The sequence below is a fragment of the Arachis ipaensis genome, chromosome B10 (genome assembly GCF_059453495.1).
Source record: "Arachis ipaensis isolate K30076 ecotype BB chromosome B10, ASM5945349v1, whole genome shotgun sequence".
NCBI lineage: Eukaryota > Viridiplantae > Streptophyta > Magnoliopsida > Fabales > Fabaceae > Arachis > Arachis ipaensis.
Window position 1 is genome coordinate 3,293,972 of NC_142435.1, and position 22,024 is coordinate 3,315,995.

A 22,024-nucleotide genomic window follows, 5' to 3' on the forward strand; every position below is an offset into this window, starting at 1 on the left:
AAGTTTAACTTAAAAATAGTGAGTAATAATTATTTTACACTTTTTTAAGTAAAATAATTATACAATGATAAGAATTTAAAATAAAATTAAAATATTTACATTATAATTCTATTTTTTCAAAGACTTCTCTATAAATAATATTAATGGTTGAATTTGCAGACATTCCTACGTGATTCATAAGTAAACTTTTAAACCTCTCTTACTCTTAACTCCGTAAAGTGTCACATATAGTTGGTCATGTGTAAAAACTGGTTTGGGCAAGTACAATCCAACATGAGATAAAGTTTGTCCCTGAGATTTATTAATTGTCATGGCAAACGATACTATTATGGAAACTGTCTTCGTTGGAATCTAACTGGGACGGTTGCATTTGTTGGTACCATATTCATTCTTGGAATCAAAGCAATATGACCAACATTGTTACCCGTTAAGACTTCACATTCTATGACATGATTTCCAAGCTTCCTAACTTGTAGCCTTGTACCATTACAAAAACCACTGGATTGGTCAATATTCCTCAGTAACATCACCGGAATACCAACCTTGAGTATTAATTTATGTGGAGGTAAATCAGAGCAATTTATGCTATTCAGTAATTCAGGACCATAGAGATCTAGTTGGCTCTCCATATTCCCTTCATTCATACAAATCGAATCTGAATTGAGATATAATTTTTTCCCTCCAGGAATAATAGCCATCAGATGGTTGTTGACCTCTTCAACAATGTCCAGCGTGGGAGCCAGTATAGTTCTTGCTTTGAAAAAATACTTTGAGGACATTATCCAAAATATTTGGATAAGAAAAATGAACCAACTCATCAAATGCCTGGTCCGAAGAAGGAATAACAATATCTCCTGGAAGACATATCTCAGATTCACCATCCATATTGTTACCTATTAGACCATCACCAGCTTTCAACAACCACTCACCAAATTGCTTTGTCTCATCTTGATCTGAAGCAGTCGTCCCTACAGAGAGTCTCACATTTTTTATTAGTTTGAGAACCTAACAAAACTTCCAAAGGCAAGACGAATTCACGGTTGAATGAACGATATCTTGTCTTGATCCTCGTAGAATGACAGGAAGAAATTGTCTAAAGTCTCCACCTAGTACAACCACTTTTCCTCCAAAGGGCAAATCTTTGTTATATGTTAGAGAAAATCTCATGATATCATCCAAGTATTTAGCAAACGCTTCATAGCAATACCTACTAACCATTCGAGCCTCATCCCAAATTATAAGTTTGGCTTTCAACAGTAGCATTGTTTAAGGGGAACCAGGTTTGATGTTACATACAAAATCCTCAGTTATATTCAGCGGTATTTTGAAACTTGAGTGTGTCATTCTTCCATTGGGAAGAAGTAAAGATGCAATACTACTTGAAGCAATGTTTAATACAATATCATCCCTTGAGCAAATCTCAGCAGACATAAGGTTCTAGAGAAATATTTTTCCAGTCCTCCCATGACCATACACAGAAAAAATCCCTTCATCACAATATATAGCTGTAACAATTTTATCGAATGCATATTTCTACTCAGGTGTTGCGATGGCTAACATGTTTGAGGCATTTTTCTTTAAATCATCCCTGTTAAAGTTTAGCTCTTCCCTGATAACCCTTTCGGTTAATAAAGAACTATCAACTTCAGTTGTTAAAGGCATAGAAGGATAGTCTTTCAAGGTTTTATCATAGGAATGTAAGATCTTGTCTATATCCATTAAGCACAATTGCTTAATCTCATCATTTGACATGGTTAACTCCGCATATTATACGATACTATAAAAATTCAATCAAACTAAAAATGATCAATAATGAAGAACTTTTATAATTGCAATTAATAAAAACTCACCCCTCACGTTCATCACAGTTCTTTGTCGATACAAAATATCATCTGAGAGTTTATGCTAACATCTATTTCAGACATGTTCTGGTCTTGAGATATTGTTGGATGTTAATAGAATGACAATAACCTCCTAACATATGATCCTGAGGCCCACGAGTTTGCTTCCTTAATTGCATCCATGAATTCTCTGTCATCTTGCAAGAGTCCAAGAGTGAAGCAGGCATCTCTATACGTAGCATAAATTGTTCTTCCTACTGTTCTTATATCTCGAAAATTCATACATCCTCTTTGAGTATTCAAGAGAAGTCATTGGTAATATTCTTCGATATTTGCTGCAAAAAACTTGGTTAAAATCCCACTTTTAAGTTGCTAAATGGATTAGGCTACACGATTTCAATTATTATGATGACAATCATGCATGAGAATTAAGTGTTATTTAAAAAAGGGTTAAGATTAACGACAAACATGCATATGTGTTAGTCATGCTCTTATTATGTTTCTCTCTTTTTTTCTTCCATATGCATCTTTGTTTAATGTGATTGATTTAGTCTATAATTTTAAATATTAAATCAGTGGAAGCTATACTGCTTGGTTCCCAACAGTCAACACTACCTGGGGATGCTTGGCATAAACTTTTCTAATACAAACCTCTCTTGTTAGTTGTAACCCATACGGGAAGAGGAAATTTAAGTCTTTAAGATGAGAATAATAAACAAAGAAGTAAGAAATAATCTGATTCTCAATTTTGTTGTGATGTGCGTATTATTTCTTATCAAAGATATACATTATACTTTTTGTAGGATGTGAAAGTAAGAGTGACTCAAACTTTGTTGTTTTTGGTCGGCATAAACTCTTATATCCAATCTGTATTATTTAATGATTATGTATCTTGGCATTAGTGCATGTCTTTGCAAGCTAAAATTTATAATTTTATATAACTGCCTATGAAAATCTTGCTAAAAGTGCTCCAACCCCTCTCTTTATTGGCCGAATACAACATGAGCTATATATTAAATCTGTTTTTGACTACAGAATCTTTTTTTATGATGAAAAAATTATATTTTCTTGCAGAAAAATATAGAACTGGATTTTGTTTTGTTCTGTTTTTAAATGAATAGTCCCAAAAAAGGCAGAAATTGATGAGGTTGAAATTATGTTATGAGGGTGAGGATCATACAAATGTGGGACTAAGTGTATAAAAACAGAGAAACAATTGTGTGTATGAATAAAATTAGAAGTACCTGCTCATTCATCAACACCATTTCAATGGAGCTAATGGATTTGGGGTCTTTGAATTTCGGTAAAGACCAAAGTCTGATTACTTTGACATGAATCTTCCAATATTCTTTTGGCAGTGCAATCATCTCCAACAAATTATATCGCCTAATAATTTTTTCTCTAGTGAAAAATAAAAGCAAACGTAAATTCTAGCAAGTACGTATAGTAAGATTGTAGGACCACACCCTTTAAAATTTTATAGCAACTAAGAGGTATATTTTTAGGTAAATCATTTTAAAATTGGAGTGCATCAAAAATCACACATCCTCCATAATCCAAAAAAAGAAAAAATCTGTCTTGATGATTTAAACAACGAAAAAAGATTTAAGTTGAAAATAAAACACTTATTCTGCATCATAAATACTGACAAATCAAAATGTACTGAGTAAAAAAAAGTATGAAAATAATATTTGAATCTATGCCTTTCTTGCAGCAGCTCACCTCCATCAGTTACAAATAGAGACTATTCCAGTGCGACGGTGATCTGAACGACAACAACATCAGTGAAAGTCTCCTCTTGCCGGTCCGCTATCTAACCTCTCTGGTCACATTAGCATCTCCGATCATCGTCGACCTCAGCTCCTCGCCGGCACAACCCCGTCATCATCCCGTTGCCGTATGAGCAACCAGTCTTCTCGTCTTCACTGTTCTGAAGTTGCCAGTGCCAAGTCGCCGTTCTCCATTGCTGGCATATATGCTTGCTTGCTGGGAGAGAGAAGACCCAAAAAGACTAAAAAAAGACTTTAGGTGCGGGTTGAGATTAATTGTATGAGATCCGGATAGGTTTTCTATCTGCCCAACTTGAAATCAGGATTAATCTCCGTAGGTCCATGTTTTATTAAGATACAATGGAGGCAAGTAAGCCGATATAGTGCGGCCCTACTTTTTTATTCCCTTTTTATCACCATTCACAAATTCTATGCTTTGTTTGATTGTTGTATAAATTATAGATCTACATTGGGCCGCCTAGAAAATTAATTTATTTTGCTTACGTTTTAGAATGAGTTTAATTAATTATTTGTTATATAAAATTATTTTATATTTTTAATAAATCAAATCTAATGATGATATTAGTTAATAATACATAGAATAATTCCATTTAGAATGAAGAAAGTTTTGCCTTATATTACTTTTGCTTACGAAAATATAAAACATAAAACTTAACAATTCATGGAATATAAAAGACTAAGGAAATAAGGTGATTTATAAATTAACTTTAATTTATATATAATATAATTAAATTTAATGAATTCAATTAGAATAAACAATAAATTATTTATTTTATTTCAAACTTTATAAATGAATAAACCAATTAACTAATATAAGGAATTACAATTAATGTAGTAAAATTAATCAAGTATTATATACTATAATAAATTACATTCATATTTAAATATCTAATCAAATCAATTAGCTTATATAATTAAGTTATACCCAAACACTTAAAAATGCACCATTCTTAATTTAATACTATCTATATTATATAAATCACATTTAAATTTACTTTTCCGTACGTATATAATTTAAAGTAATTTACAATTTATTTGATTGAATATTATAATGTAAAATAATTTATAAATTAACGTTAATTCATATATAATATATAATTAAAATTAATGAATTTAATTAGAACAAATAATAAATTATTTATTTTATTTTAGACTTCATAAATGAAAAAACCAATTCACTAATATAACGAATTACAATTAATGTAGTATAATTAATTAAGTAATATAAATTATAATAAATTATATTAATATTTAAATATCTAATCAAATCAATTAGTTGATATAATTTAGTCATTGTAATAAATTGAATTGAATGAGTTAAAATAATTAAATCGGGAAACACTCTCCAGAGCATGCCACGTTAGCTCCATCATTAAGTGCAGAAATCCGATTTTTATATAATAGAATAGATAGATAGAATAGATAGAATAGATTATGGATCTACATTGGGCCGCCTAGAAAATTAATTTATTTTGCTTACGTTTTAGAATGAGTTTAATTAATAATTTATTTTATAAATTTATTTTATATTTTTAATAAATCAAATCTAATGATGATATTAGTTAATAATACATAAAATAATTCCGTTTAGAATGAAGAAAATTTTGCCTTATATTACTTTTGCTTACGGAAATATAAAACTTAAAACTTAACAATTCATAAAATATAAAAGACTAAGGAAATAAAGTAATTTATAAATTATCTTTAATTTATATATAATATAATTAAATTTAATAAATTCAATTAGAATAAACAATAAATTATTTATTTTATTTCAGACGTTATAAATGAATAAACTAATTAACTAATATAAGAAATTATAATTAATGTAGTAAAATTAATCAAATATTATATACTATAATAAATTATATTTATATTTAAATATCTAATCAAATCAATTAGCTTATATAATTAAGTCATACCAAAACACTTAAAATTTAAAAATGCACTGTTCTTAATTTAATACTATCTATAGTATATAAACTATATTTAAATTCATTTTTCTGTGCGTATATAATTTAAAGCAATTTACAATTTATTTGATTGAATATTATAATGTAAAATAATTTATAAATTAACGTTAATTCATATATAATATATAATTAAATTTAATGAATTTAATTAGAATAAACAATAAATTATTTATTTTATTTTAGACTTCATAAATAAAAAAAACCAATTCACTAATATAACGAATTACAATTAATGTAGTATAATTAATTAAGTAATATAAATTATAATAAATTATATTAATATTTAAATATCTAATTAAATTAATTAGTTGATATAATTAATTCATTGTAATAAATTGAATTGAATGAGTTAAAATAATTAAATCGGGAAACGCTCTCCAGAACATGCCACGCCAGCTCCATCATTAAGTGCAGAAATTCGATTTTTATATAATAGAATAGATAGAATAGATAGAATAGATAGATATCTCATTATTCGTTATTTTAACTTATCTATTATATATATTTTTTTATATTTACCACTCAATATATTAAAATACAATTTATATATCTAGATAAAAATTATATAGATATTTAATTAAAAGAGCATTTAATTTTTTAAAATATAATAACAGTTTTAATTTCTTTTATTTTTCTTTTTACATTTTTTTGTGTGTTTTTTTAAATAAAAGACAAGCCTATAGCGAAAATACACTACAAGGGATACGGAGGATGCCTGCGGCAAACTACCTGCGAAATCCCCAAATGCAGCAATTTATGGAGGATAGCTGCGGTCCAAGCGTAAATCAACATACCGACGGCAAATCTCTCTAATTTTGTGTCGAATTAAGAATGGCCGCCGCTAACCCCTTTTCAGCTGCCGATGATTTTACCCCAAATAGAGTACCCACAATCGATAATTCGAGGAACCCGCCAAAAGAAGAGTGCAGAGCGCGCGTTTCAGGTCCATCAGCCCCTTCTGCGACGAATCCTTGCCGCCATTCCTCTCCGGTCCCAGTAACAGCTGCATCGCGCTTCCCGTCTCCGAAGGGTCCCTTGCCTATCAGTTTCGTCGATTTGCCTTCAGGTATCGTCAAAACCCCTCTTCGATTGCAAGCTTCCTGCTTGTTCTTCGTTTGATAGCTCTTTCCAAATTTATGGTTGTTCGTTTGTTAGCACTAATTAAAGCTTATAATTTATATCATAATTTCTTTGCTCAATGTTAAATGGTGCATAAAGATTTCCCTTTCAATGATGTAATTTTTCACCGCCTAATTGTTATTAGGCACCGAGAGTATGATACTGGGTCTTTTCCATATGTTCTATATTCTGTCATATAATTATATAATCAATCTGTTATAAATCATTTGAATATAGGAAGGCTTATTGCATAAAAATCCATTTGATTTGTTTGAAATCATTCATTTGTTAGTTCAGGACTTTTATTAGATAGGGCACTCGTTCATGACACCATGTTACTCCATATTCATTTGAACATGTTTTTCCATGTTCAGAACTTTTTAATTGGTTACCTTCTAAAGTAATTCTTCTATCTCTTCTTATGAATTGATGCATAAAAGCTATATAGATTATTGTTTTCTTCGAATTTTTTGGTTAAACCATACAATGCTAATAAATTTGAAAAGATATCACAGCTTTCAGTGTTTTTAGGCTATGTCCCAAGTTATTCAAGTAACCATATTATTTTTAGACCTGTCTATCATATAAAATGTAATTACATAACATACCACAGTGATATTAGCCTAAAGATAGAGAGTGAGAAGACATGTTTTCCGGAGAATGATGATGAGCTATACTAAACGTTTTAACCAAAATCAAAATTTTAAATTATAATTTGGTAGGCAAACAGTTCTCCACCTATATACGGTAACAGGATTTGGATTTAAAGACAAGACATCATTTTTTGGATTTAAATCTAATCAATTAGTTGTTTATCTGCACAGCAAGGTACTATTGTCATTCCATTCAACAACCAATTAAACTTTGGCTGTGATTCCCTGCTTGCAAAAATCTCATAGAACATATTTTTATTGTTTACCAAATCTTAAGCATTTGTTATGTCTGGTTTCAATAATACTAGGATTTTGAGTGAGTTGTTTGTCTGTGGTTGAAATTTCAAGTGTCTTCAACTCACTCCTCTGCTGCCGTTTGGAGGCATTCTCCTCCTCCTCCTCCAAGAGAGCTTCATCTTCATCTTCGTCATATGGAGGAAGATCAATACCATCAGTATATTGGAGCAGCTTTTGCTTTGGTTTTAATGGAAGATGGCTTTTTGGGTTTATCAGGCTTTTCATCCATGCTGGCCAGCATGGCAGAAATGGAAACTTTTTCCTTCTTAGGGACATCTTTGCTACTAGCCTTAGTCTTTGCTGATGGACCTGCATCTTTTGCCTTTTTTCTAACCATTGTTGAAACTTAGCAACACAATCTAAAACCACATTGATTTAGTCGTCTAATCACATCTACAGTTTTGCTATGTTCTTTTCTCATGAAAAAAATATTTCACCTATCCTAGAACACTAGATAACTCAAATGCTACAAATGTATCTAAGACATGTAATTGAGTTAATCAATGCTAAATCAAAAATGTGAACATAGGAAGGTCACACAATGCATACTTCAAGTAGGATAGAATACAAATGATACATTCAGCTTTTTAATAAAAGACCAAATATTATTAACGATAACGGAACAGTAATTGAGTTGTTTGTTTGTCTGCTTTGTGAGTGAGAGTTTCTCCTTTGCATTTAGTACACTACATGCGCAAATACTTTATGTACTCTAGGAATGTTTCAAGGTTGCAATGGCCTCCACCCTTAACCCATAAGGGGTCATATTTTTCCGTTCCCACAACCTTTTTCCATGAGACCAATCAACAATATCGTCATTCGTTCCCTGCACATAATCCGTTACCGCATAAAAAAGGAATAGTCGAACTAGGTGTTGATTTATTTCGTTAAGATAGGAATGCTAGTTGTATTTTTTGTAGTGCGTTTCTTATATGATGGCTTTGTGACTATGAATTTTTGTTCATGCAGCTTGGCTAACGAAACTGCGGTCGATTTGCAGAGCTGCTTCGTCGATTTCCCTTAAGGTATGTACCAAAACTCCTCTTCGACTTCAAGGTTCATCCTTGTTCTTGGTTTGATATCTCTTTCTACCATATGCTTTTTTCTCCTTTTAATTTTTTAAAATTTAGTAGCTGAACAGGACAAAACACACTTTTTAGAAATCTATCCCAATGATTAAAGTTCAACACATGTAAAAGAAGTTGCAAACTGAACATAAAAGCTCGAGTGCAGTTATTAAATATATGAGAATGATATAAATAAAGATTGAAGAACCTTATTTTATATGGTTTGGTTTTCACAACTTTTTGCTGCCTGAATTATCTTTCTTAACAGTTCTCCGTGCTTAAATGACAAGAGGAATTAAATTGAACATATCTAATACAATTATTCTTTCTCTTGCCATAATTGATTCTTTTTATATTTTTTAATGGGGAAGGATTAATGGGTTAATTTTGCTGTGTTTATAAATCATGCCTTGAGACTTGAAAAAGCTTAAAGTTGAAATTTGAGACTGTTATATGAGTTTTACGGCAAAGCAAGTCCTAATTTTAGAATTTTTTCCCATTGTAGTTTGTTGCTGTACTTTGCCTCAGAGTAGTACAATTGGAAATTGGGTCTTGGTCTGGAAAACTAAATCCCTCTCTTAATAAAACTGATACCCTTGAATAGTTCAGTGATACTTGTCACCCGATTTGTCGTCTCTAAAATTTAATGATTTTGGAGTGATTATTCCTCATATTTATAAAATAGAACAGAATTACTTATAGTCTTGAATTAGTTGGGATAGTACAGAATTCAGAGAATTAACCCGATCAATAAAAAAAAATAAAGAAGAAAGTTGATGAATTGAGAAAAAATGAAAGGCACAGCCAATGATTATTGCTTTGCTTGTTAAGTGAGCAGCTATATCCATGACTACTTTGTGATGGAAATACATTAACAGTTTCATCATTTAATATAAAAGAATAATTTAAAAGAATAGTCAAGTCTAACTCAAATTTCAACCTAAAAAAAGATGGAAATGTGGAACACGGGACTTGTATGGAGGTGATGTCAGTGATTCATGTCAATCACCAACTCTCCCAAAATATATTCCTGGCAATTAGGCGTTAGTGTTGGTGTACTTATATTTTCTTGGCTGGTGACTATTCTTATCCAAAAAACCTTCTAATGCTGTTAATAAGTTATGCAACCTGATTTATGGTTGGCTACTTTTTTGAGATCTTCATTTTCATTATTTAGCCTTCATTGGCCACCGTACATTTAATCAAGGTTACTGATTCAATTTGATCTCAGACTTCAACTATATTCAAGTATGATTTATAATTTACCTCCTTTGTCATTATGATTTTAAACTCTAACTTCTATTCGTCTTTCCTTTTTTAATTTTTTCAGGAAGCATATCTTCTCCAGTTCATTCTTTGGCATTCAACCCATAGTTTCTTTCCTCCGTAATTTTTTTAAAAGTGCAGAATTTTACCATGAGTAAGCTCCTTCCTAACACCATTCGCATGCTATCTGTTATCCTTGATGCAAAAAAATTTATTACTATCCCCTTACAAAATCGTGATAAATTTAAGATTTTTCTTTCAACCCTTTGCCCAAATTTTTGGTAAAAGATTTTCTATCTGTATTGCGTCGTTAAATATTTATTCATCTGATTACATGATTTCATTAAAGTAGACATAGATAAGAGTTGGATATCAAAACCAAGAGGTAGTGACGAATACAGGGCCGGCTTGAACACTTTTTTGGACTTCGCTTTTGCCAATGCATCGTCCGATGGGATGATACATTGTCCATGTCCTTCGTGTGGGTTTCGGCTTTTCCAAACTAGAGAAGATGCCTACGATCATCTGCTGCTGAAACCTTTTCCTACCAATTATACCTTCTGGTTGCATCATGGTGAGAGACGCGTTGGAGAGTAAAACAAGGGAAGAAGAGGTAATATAGATTTGAATTCAAGCATATTTGGCATTTAGTTTTGATTTATCTATAGAGTAAAACAACAAAGACTTATTGAAAATATTTAAAGAAGTGGAATTCATGGTATAAATTGTAATGTCACAGTCACAAAAACAAGGGAGGACAGTTGGTAGGGGAGAAGTATGGATCCTAAAGCACAAACGACCTGATGGCAGCTATTTACACAAAGAAGCTCAGAGGATTGGTGTAAGTACACTTAATCATTTATGCTGTAACATGTTGGGTTTAGTTATTAAAATGTCTAGAGTATGCTATATTGCTTGTGTGACTGTGTAATTTTATTTATGCCTGCAGGAAAAAATAATAGAGATTGAGCAGCTGGATGAATCTACAAGAATATTGTCAGAAAATGATTCCCTTGCTCAAGCTCTCGGTAAGGAGCACCCAGGTAGAGTGCGTGGCATAGGACACGGGCCGACACCAACTCAACTATTCCGTCCGAGTTCGCAGCCGCCGGTGGATAGAGCTCAAGTAGAAGAGGCCCAAAGGATGTTGTGTGAACTACATACAGAGGTGACGACTGAAAAATTGAAAAGGAAAGCAATGGAGGATGAATTGGCAGCAGAGAAAACGAAGAGGCAAGCAGTGGAGGATGGATTGGCAGCAGAGAAATCGAAGAGGCAGGCAATCGAAAGTGTGCTGAGTTATCTGGTCCAACAGCAAGGTGGAGAGCTGCCACCAGACATCGCTGCACGGATGTATTCTCTGAATGAACATGGCGGGAATTAGAAATTAGGATATATGTGATATTTTTTTTTTCAGTATATGTTTTTTTTAATAACTATGCATTTTAAATTATTAGCTAAGTACTTTACCTTTTTCGGTGAATATTGAATTAATTTATTTATATTAAAATAAACACGTTGGTTTATTTCGTAGTTTAATATTCATGCGTTTTTAAGAATAGCGCAGAATTTTAATATAAAAAAATATAAGACGCTTCAAATTAAAAATAAAACCTAAAAAAAAAATTATGATGTAATAAGAAAAATTAATAATACTAAATAAGGATAATATTCTTTGAATTAAAAAAAATCTGGATCGTAAAATAAATGTTTTATATGATTTTATATTATAAAACAAATGCTATGAATAGCGGCGGTTTAAAACCGCCGCAAATAAAATGCATTAAAAATCTCTCAATGCAAATAGCGGCGGGTCGAAACCGCAACAAATAGTTTTTAAAAAAACGTAGTGAGGATTGCGGCGGTTCAGGTTTTGCCGCAAAAGCATGCGTGAAATCACTCAAGACAACATCGCGGCGGTTTAAAACCGCCGCAAAACGGAACGACGCAAATACCTGTTTTGCGGCGGTTATGCCAGCGGTTGCTGGAAACCGCCGCAGAATGTCATGCCCGCGCCTTTATGCGCTGCGGATGACTTGTCGCTGGCAACCTGTTTAGCGGCGGTTTAAAACCGCCGCAAATCGGCAAGTAAACCGCCACTATTCAGCGCAAGTGCCGTAGTGATAGGAAGAGATTGTAGTATTTATTGAAGAGGAAAAAATAAATATAATTAAAATTCATACATTTAAAATGTGTTTGAACTTTGAAAAATGAGATGAGACATGAAAACCCACATACACTTGGCTTCAATGAATCTGTTTATACCATTCAACTCAGTGTTCTTTAGCTTTCTGTTTTTTTCTTTTCTATTTCATATGAATTTATCAGTGCCAAATATGCATTACATAGAGTATTTTTTAATTCCATCCTAATCCATATATTATCTTTGCTAAACAAAATATAAAAGAAAAAAAGACAATAAATAAATTAAAGTTATTATTATTTAAAGAGACCATAAATATATTAGTATTTTTGTATTTTAAATAAATTAAGATCTAAATGAAAGATAACATTAATTTAAAAAAGTTAAATTAAAATTAACTCAAATATTGACATTTAAATTATAAAAAAAATTGATTTTCATATTTTATAAAATATCATACTGGCGATAATTGTAAATATGACAATACTTAAAATTAAATAAAGTAACACAGATAAAACAAATTAAAAAAAATAAAAAATAACTAAATCTTATATAAAATTTACCTATAAAATTCTGTACCAAAAAATGAATTTAATTTTAGTATATTAATAATATAAAATATTTTATATAATCATTCAATTCAATTAGATTTATCTATTTAGGTCATTATTGAAAAATAAATTTAAGATACCAACATATAATTACTTTAAATTAAGCAATAATTATCAATACTATATAAGGAACACACTATTCCACTAAGAATAATTGCCATAAGAAATAATTTTCTAATTTTCTATATTAATATTAGAAAGTTTATATAATACTATATATATAATAATATTATCATTATCAATACTATATGAAATCAAAACAAAAAAAAATCACCGTGCTAATATAATATTATCAATATTATATAAATCATCTTTGTATTTATTTTTCTGTGCATATATAATATTTAATTAACACATTAAAATATACATATATTTTGTTAATACATATATAATATAAAGTGATTTATAAATTATTTTATTGAATATTAAAAATTAGAGTAATTTATAAATTATTATAAATTCGTATATAATGTATAATTAAATTTAATGAATTCAATTAGAATAAACAACAAATTATTTATTTTATTTCAGACTTTATAAATGAATAAATTAATTAACTAATATAACAAATTACAATTAATGTAGTAAAATTAATTAAGTAATATATATTATAATAAATTATATTAATATTTAAATATCTAATCAAATCAATTAGCTGATATAATTATGTCATAGTAATAAATTGTATTGAATGAGTTAAAATAATTAAATCGGGAAACACTCTCCGGAGCATGCCACGTCAGCTCCATCATTAAGTGCAGACATCCGATTTTTATATAATAGAATAGATGTCGCTAGCCAATGAGTTACTGGGTACAGGATTCGGTAGTCCAGGAACCTTTGGACCACTTAGTGGTCCAAGTAAAAAACATATTTTTGGAGTTTTTTTATCAATTACTATGTAGTCTTTGAACTAATTTTAATTACAAATTAATCCCATATATTTTATTTAATTATAAAAATAATTTTTTATTTTATAAATTATTATTTTATCAATTATCTATTATATTTATTAACAATCAAATACAAAAATAACAACCAATTATATCCTCCATTCATCCTAATAATTCCAATTGATTAAAAAATTAACTTTGATCTCATTACGTTCGTCCATGGCTTCCAAATCGTGTTTTCTTGAAATTCAATCGATTGGTTTTTCAAAACAATCGATTGAAAGTTATAAGGTAGAATGGTAAAAAGCTTAAACCAATCGATTGTTTATACTTTCCAATCGAATGAATGCCTCAAAACAATCGATTGTTGTTGTTACTCAATCGATTGAATTCACAAAAATAACATGGATTTGCCAAATACAATCGATTGGAAAGTGATGACATTGAAGTTTTAGCCAAATTCAATCGATTGGTAATGTAATCCAATCGATTGGAAGGTGATGAAGTTGAATGTTTTGCCAATTTCAATCGATTGGTAATGGAATATCCATCTACTCAATCAATTGTTTTTTATTATACCAATAAGCTATTGAACCAACTTGGTTAAACTTGGTTACCAAAATAATTTCGTCATGTAGTATCACGAATTTAATTAATACTAGTAGAAATACATTTTCTTCGTCCAAACTAGACCAAACTATAGGATCAATGATTTAAGTTAAGTGATAAAAATTGTTTTTATGTTAATACATTGATATTGGTGCAAGAAGATAATAAGATCCTGATCATGGTGATTGAAAAAAAAATTGGATTAATGAGGATTTGTACAACCTATTTGTAATTTATGAAAGTAGAATAGAATAAATTGTGCAAAATCCTACAGAATTCTGAAAAATGAGAACATTACCAATTGATTGAGTAGATGGATATTCCATTACCAATCGATTGAATTTCAAGGAAACATGATTTGGAAGCCATGGACGAACGTAACGAAATCAAAGTTAATTTTTTAATCAATTGGAATTATTAGGATGAATGGAGGATATAATTGGTTGTTATTTTTGTATTTGATTGTTAATAAATATAATAGATAATTGATAAAATAATAATTTATAAAATAAAAAACTATTTTTATAATTAAATAAAATATATGGGGTTGATTTGTAATTAAAATTAGTTCAAAGACTACGTAGCAATTGATAAAAAAAAATTCCAAAAACATGTTTTCTACTTGGATCACTAAGTGGTCCAAAGGTTCCTGGACCACTAAATCCTGAGCCGAGTTACTGCATGCACAAGGCAGGGTTCGAACTTTCGACACTTGCTAAAGTGGACAAGTAAGTTGACCACTCGACTAACCTAAGTTAGTTTTTTTTGTTGTGAGTGCTTGCAGTTTCAGTGCCTTTGTGGTATAATTTTTTTTTTTGGTAACTGAAATAAATTAAACAAAGAAAAACAAAACAAACAAAACAAGGAACTGCCTAAATAGAGGGACAGTCCCGTTTAAGACTACTCTTAAACTCCTCCCAAGGTGAAAGAATTAATGATAACATATAAGAGAGATAGAATTGATAAAAATAAAAAAAAAGTAGGAAGGAGAGGCCTCCTTAATTTAAGAAAAAAAATTCAATTTAATTACAAAAGAGTGTCATATGACATATTTTGATTATAAAATTAATAATATATAATATATGAAAATTAAATACGTCAATCATCAACAAAATAAAAGTAATTTTATATTGATTAAATATATTATAAATAAATAAAATCATAAATTTTAGTTAACTAATGAGATAAGGTATAATATAATATATTTTGTATGTTAAATTAATAATATATAATATATTTTAATTTTACTTACAATAATACAAAATACACGTGATATATTTTTGTTAATAAATTAATAATTAATAATAATATATGAGAGATATAATGTAAAGAAGAAAAAGAAAAAAAAAGTGAGATTTACCTAATTTTAAAAGAAGAGATTTTAATTTAATTATAAAAGAATATCATATGATATATTTTTATTGTAAAATTAGTAATATATAATGGATGAATGTTAAATGTGTCAATCATCAATAAAATAAAAATAATGAGATAAAGTGTAATATGATATATTTTGTATGTCAAATTAATAATATATATGTTTTATTTTTAATTGAAATACAAAATACATGTAATATATTTTTGTTATTAAATTAATAATTAATAATAATATATAAGAGACATAGTATAGATAAAAAAAAAAGTAAAATCTCCTTAATTTTGAAAGAAGAGATTTCAAATCAATTATAAAAGAATGTCATATGGTATATTTTGATTATAAAATTAGCAACGATAATGCTAGGGGGATAAAAAAAAGTCAAAATTTGCCTTATTTAGCATTCATTAATTGTCGCAACAATTAATGAATACTAAATAAGACAAGTTACGGTTATTTTTGGTTAATTTTTTTTGGTTACCAAACATTTCTGATTAACAATATATAATAGATAAATATTAAATTCTTTAATCATTAATAAAATAAAAATATTTTTTATATTAATTAATGTATTATGAGTAAATAAAATCATAAATTTTAGTTAACTAATGAGATAGGGTGTAATTTAACATATTTTGCATGTTAAATTAATAATATACAATATATTTTAATTTCAATTGTAATATAAAATATGTGATATATTATAATTATTAAATTAGTAATTAATAATAATATATAAGAGAGATGGCATAGATAAAGAAGAAAAAGACAAAAAAAGAAAAGAGAAGAAGGTGAGATCTTCTAAATTAATTTTTGAAAGAAAAGATTTGACTTCAATTATAAAAGAATGTTATATGACACATTTTGATTGTAAAATTAATAATATACCATGAATAAATATTAAATACATCAATTATCAATAAAATAAAAATAATTTTTATATTTTTAAATGTATTACAAATAAATAAAATCGTAAATTTAAGATGACTAATTAATACCAATTAAAGCTGAATTATTTCTAATTTTTTTTCTCAACCTCCACTATAAAAATAGGTGTCTTGATAATTTTATCTTCAAAGTGCTCTTTGATAGCGACTAGTTAAATTTTATTCTCGTCCTCAAACACGTCTAATAATTCTATACAAATATTTCTCGTGATACAGAAAATAATGAGAAATCAAATTATGTCCACTTCTCTTATTGTTTTGTTTGTTGTTCTCTTCCTTGCTTCTGGTATGTACTACTAAGTAGCATTGCTTATCATCTATCCATTCATGATTCATCCTTGTCATGTGTTCTAGAAATTTTTTTTGATAACAAATAATACTATTTTATTGTTGCAGATGGTGGATTAGTAGAGGCACAACGTCTAACTAAATGTCAAGCAAAAGAACCCATTGATGTATGCACTATTCCGCATTGTTCTTCAATATGTGATCAGAAATATTCAAGTAACTTGGGGGTTGCAAGTGGCCAGTGCTTGAGTAGTACAGTCTGCAATTGTATTTACAACAGCGTCAACCCAGATTGTCATGCCAAAGATCATTTGATTTGATACAATCATTATTATGCCTTCTGCAGCTCCTTATGTATTATAATAAAAAATCCATAGTTCTATACGCCACAGCCTTGTATTATTAGAAGGATTGAATAAAAGAGCACATGCAGATTTATTTTAAAATATTTTATTTATTTCAAAAAGCACCCTAGATCAAGCTAGCTCTCATCTTAATTACCTTAAGTTAGCGCCACTCAAGTTATCAATTGAAAACATTTTACTATTTGTCTATGTCTCAATTGAGTCTATTTGCTTTTGTAATGATCAATGAAACGGGTATTCCTATGATTTCGTTGACAAGAAAAAGAAAAGTGTGAAAAAATGTGATAGAAAAGTTTTTAGGAGTTTCAAAGTAATGGAATGACTATTAGATATAATTGATTATAGAAAAAATTTCACTCTCTTCGCTTCAAACATATTAAAATGGTACTCCTATTTTTTCTATTCGTAAAATATACATTTTTTTCTCTTATAATTTTAAAATTTTTTTTTTTAATTTATTTTAAATTTTTTGTGTTAACTTTATCCAATTTTTTTAAAAAAAATAAATTGTTCTTTATAAAAATACTCTTTAACAAAATTTTATTTCTTTATTAAATTTCACTTACTAAAATACTTTTTAATAAATTATTTTTTTATTGATTAAATTGTATTTTTATAAAAATATTTTTTTTAAGATATCCTTTAATAATTTTTTAATTATTAAATTATGATTTTGTCAAATTTTTTGTTAACAATTATAGTTATATACTTATATTTTATTATTAATTTTTTTATATCAATATATATTATTTTATCATTAAATAAAATATCTTGGTAAAATTATTTTTCGATATCAATATATATTAATTGTTTTACATATTAACAGTGATAAGTTTATTTATTTAATGTTAAAATAATATATATTGATATCAAAAAATTAATAGTATATAAAAATAATTGTTAACGAAAATTTTGATAAAATTATAATTTAATAATTAAAAAATTATTAAAGGATATTTTAGAAAAAATAATTTAATTATTAAATTTTTTAAAAAATATTTTGATAAAAATATAATTTAATTAATAAAAAAATAATGTATTAATTGGTATTTTGGTAAGTAAAATTTAATAAAAAATAAATAAATATTTTGCTAAAGAATATTATTATAAAAATAATTTATTTTTTTTTGAAAAATAGACAAAGTTAGTTAACACAAAAAATTTAAAATGGATTAAAGAGGAGACTTTTTAAAAGTTATAAGAGAGATGTACATTTTATAAATGAAAAGATGAAGAGTGTCATTTTAACATTTCTTGAAAGAAGAAAGTGAAATTTTCTCTTGATTATATATTAATGTTATACATAATATTTTTGCGTATATATACTTTCTCTAATATTTTGTATTATTTATATTACAAAGTAATTAATAAAAAATGAAACAAAATATTTTTTTTTAAACTAAAAAATTTTATAAAATAAATGCACACAAAAAAATAATGCAAACCAAATTAACATAATTATAGCAGTAGAATGAAGGCACATGCAAACCACCGACACCCAAAAAAATGGCAAACTTAGGGTAAAGATTTTGTATTAGACGAAATAATTTCCTTTGTAGTATTGAAAATAAAATATAAGATTTAAGAATTAGACGAAATAATTTTCTTTGTAGTATTGAAAATAAAATATAAGATTTAAGAATATTTAAAAATGAACAATTAATGCTAGATATATAAGTTTAATTTTTGTTGACTAAATTAGAGTATATACGCAAATAATAAAATGGGATAAACTAGCATTTTGAGTTAATTTTATTTAGTGATCCGAGTCGGTCTATTTTTTTTTTAAAACAAACTTAGCGGACTACTCGTTTTGCTACATATTATATTTTGATTATAAAATTAATACGATAATAATAGAGAGATAAAAAAAATTAAAATTTATTTTATTTAGTATTAGTAATTAATAAATATTAAATAAGACAAGTTTTAGTTGATTTTAGTTAAATTATTTTGATTACTAAATATTTTTGAAATTAATAATATATAACGGATGGTTATTAAATGTGTCAATCATCAATAAAATAAAATAATATTTATATTGTTTAAATGTAGTACGAGTAAATAAAATCATAAATCTCAGTTGATTAATAAGATAGAATATAATATGACATATTTTACATGTCAAATTAATAATATATAATAAAATTTAATTTTAATTACAATAAAAAATATCGTAAGAGAGATTGAATAAATTAGTAAATTTTAAATATAATTTTAATTTGGTTTTTAAATTATTAATTAATAATAATATATAAAAGAGATAGAATAAATAGAAAAAAAAGTAGGAAGGAGATGCTTCTTTAATTTTAAAAGAAAAAATTTCAATTTAATTATAAAAGAGTGTCATATGATATATTTTAATTGTAAAATTAGTAATATATAATATAATATGAATATCAAATACGTCAATCATCAACAAAATAAAAATAATTTTATATTGATTAAATATAGTATAAATAAATAAAATCATAAATTTTAGTTAACTAATGAGATAGAGTATAATATAATATATTTTGTATGTTAAATTAATAATATATAATATATTTTAATTTTAATTACAATACAAAATACATGTGATATATTTTTGTTAATAAATTAGTAATTAATAATAATATATGAGAGAGATATAGTAGGTAAAGAAAAAAGAGACATAGAAAAGAAAAAAGAAAAAAGTGAGATCTACTTAATTTTGAAAGAAGAGATTTTAATTTAATTATAAAAGAATGTCAAATAATATATTTTGACCGTAAAATTAGTAATATATAATGGATGGATGTTATATGTGTCAATCATCAATAAAATAATTATTTATATTAATTAAACGTATTACAAGAATAAAATATAAATTTTAGTTGAATAATGAGATAAAGTGTAATATGATATATTTTGTATGTCAAATTAATAATATATATATATATAATGTTTTAATTTTAATTGCAATACAAAATATATGTAATATATTTTTTTATTAAATTAGTAATTAATAATAATATATAAGAGAGATACAATAAATAAATAAAAAAGACATGAAAAAAAAAGGTTAAATCTCTTTAATGTTAAAAGAAGATATTTTTTCAAATCAATTATAAAAGAATGTCATATGGTATATTTTGATTATAAAATTGATAATATATAATGGATGGATATTAAATGCTTCAATTATCAATAAATAAAAATAATTTTTATATTAATTAATGTATTATAAGTAAATAAAATCATAAATTTCAGTTAACTAATGAGATAGGATGTAATTTCACATATTTTACATATTAAATTAATAATATATAATATATTTTAATTACAATTATAATATAAAATATGTAATATATTTTAGTTATTAAATTAATAATTAATAATTAATAATAATATGTAAAAGATATAACAGAGATTAAGAAGAAAGAGATATAGAAAAGGAAAGGAGAGGAAGGTGAAATCTCTTTAATTAATTTTTGAAAGAAAAGATTTGATTTTAATTATAAAAAAATGTTATATGGCATATTTTGATTGTAAAGTTAATTAATAATATATAATAGATGAATATTAAATGCGTCAATCATCAATAAAATAAAATAATAAAAATAATTTTTATATTTTTAAATGTATTAGGAATAAATAAAATCAAAAATTTAAGATGAGTAATTAATACTAATTAAAGCCGAATTATTTCTAATTTTTTTCTCAACCTCCACTATAAAAATAAGTGCCTTGATAATTTTATCTTCATAGTGCTCTCTCATAGCGACTAATTAAATTTCATTCTTGTCCTCAAACACGTTTAATAATTCTGTACAAATATTTCTCGTGATACAGAAAAAAATGAAAAATCAAATTATGTCCACTTCTCTTATTGTTTTGTTTGTTATTCTCTTCTTTGCTTCTGGTATGTACTACTAAGTAGCATTGTTTATCATCTATTCATTCATGATTCATCCTTGTCATGTGTTCTAGAAAATTTTTTTTATAACAAATAATACTGTTTTATTGTTGCAGATAGTGGGTTAGTAGAGGCACAGCGTCTAACTAAATGTCAAGCGAAAGAACCCATTGATGTATGCACTATTCCGCATTGTTCTTCACTCTGTGATCAGAAGTATTCAAGTAACTTGGGGGTTGCAAGTGGCCAGTGCTTGAGTAGTACAGTCTGCAATTGTATTTACAGCAGCGTCAACCCAGATTGCCATGCCAAAAATCATATGATTTGATACAATCATTATTATGCTTTCTGTAGCTCCTTATGTATTATAATAAAAATTCCATAACTCTATACGCCATAGTTTTGTATTATTAGAAGGATTTAATAAAAGAGCACGTGCAGATTTATTTTAAAATATTTTATTTATTTCAAAAAGCACCCTAGATCAAGTTAGCTCTCATCTTAATACTCTAAGCTAGCGCCACTCAAGTTATCAAAAGAAATATTTTACTATTTGTCTATGTCTCAATTGAGTCTATTTGCTTTTTTAATGATCAATGAAACGGGTGTTCCAATGATTTCATTGACAAAAAAAAAAATGTGAAAAAATGTGATAGAAAAGTTCTTTTAGGAGTTTCAAAGTAATGGGTAACTATTAGATATAATTGGTTATAGAGAGAATTTTATTCTCTCGTCTTATAGATACTAAAATGATATTTTTTTTTTCTATTTATAAAATGTACATTTTTTGTTTTTATAACTTTTAAAAAATCTCATTTTTAATTTATTTTAAATTTTGTGTGTTAACTAATATTAATTTCATCCAATTTTAAAAAAAAAATAAATTATTTTTTATAAAAATATCTTTTAA

At 26.9% G+C, this 22,024-nt stretch overlaps 2 protein-coding genes across 3 annotated transcripts; one reads left to right on the forward strand and one right to left on the reverse strand.

The window, feature by feature from the left end:
- Positions 1 to 326: 326 nt before the first annotated feature.
- LOC107619936 (uncharacterized) lies at positions 327 to 779 on the reverse strand. The gene has a single exon (XM_016322165.2). The coding sequence runs from the start codon at positions 777 to 779 to the stop codon at positions 327 to 329; it is 453 nt and encodes a 150-aa protein (XP_016177651.2).
- A 5,517-nt stretch (positions 780 to 6,296) lies between these two features.
- Positions 6,297 to 11,532, forward strand: LOC107624435 (uncharacterized). Of its 2 annotated transcripts, XM_016326927.3 has the most exons (6): positions 6,297 to 6,670; positions 8,643 to 8,698; positions 10,071 to 10,160; positions 10,359 to 10,619; positions 10,746 to 10,847; positions 10,956 to 11,532. In XM_016326927.3, the coding sequence occupies exons 4-6, from the start codon at positions 10,578 to 10,580 to the stop codon at positions 11,388 to 11,390; spliced, it is 579 nt and encodes a 192-aa protein (XP_016182413.1). In that variant the 5' UTR covers positions 6,297 to 6,670; positions 8,643 to 8,698; positions 10,071 to 10,160; positions 10,359 to 10,577; the 3' UTR covers positions 11,391 to 11,532. The 2 variants fall into 2 exon arrangements, with proteins under 2 accessions (XP_016182413.1, XP_016182412.1); XM_016326926.3 differs by having other exon boundaries at positions 6,302 to 6,670; positions 10,071 to 10,619.
- The last annotated feature ends 10,492 nt before the right edge of the window (positions 11,533 to 22,024 follow it).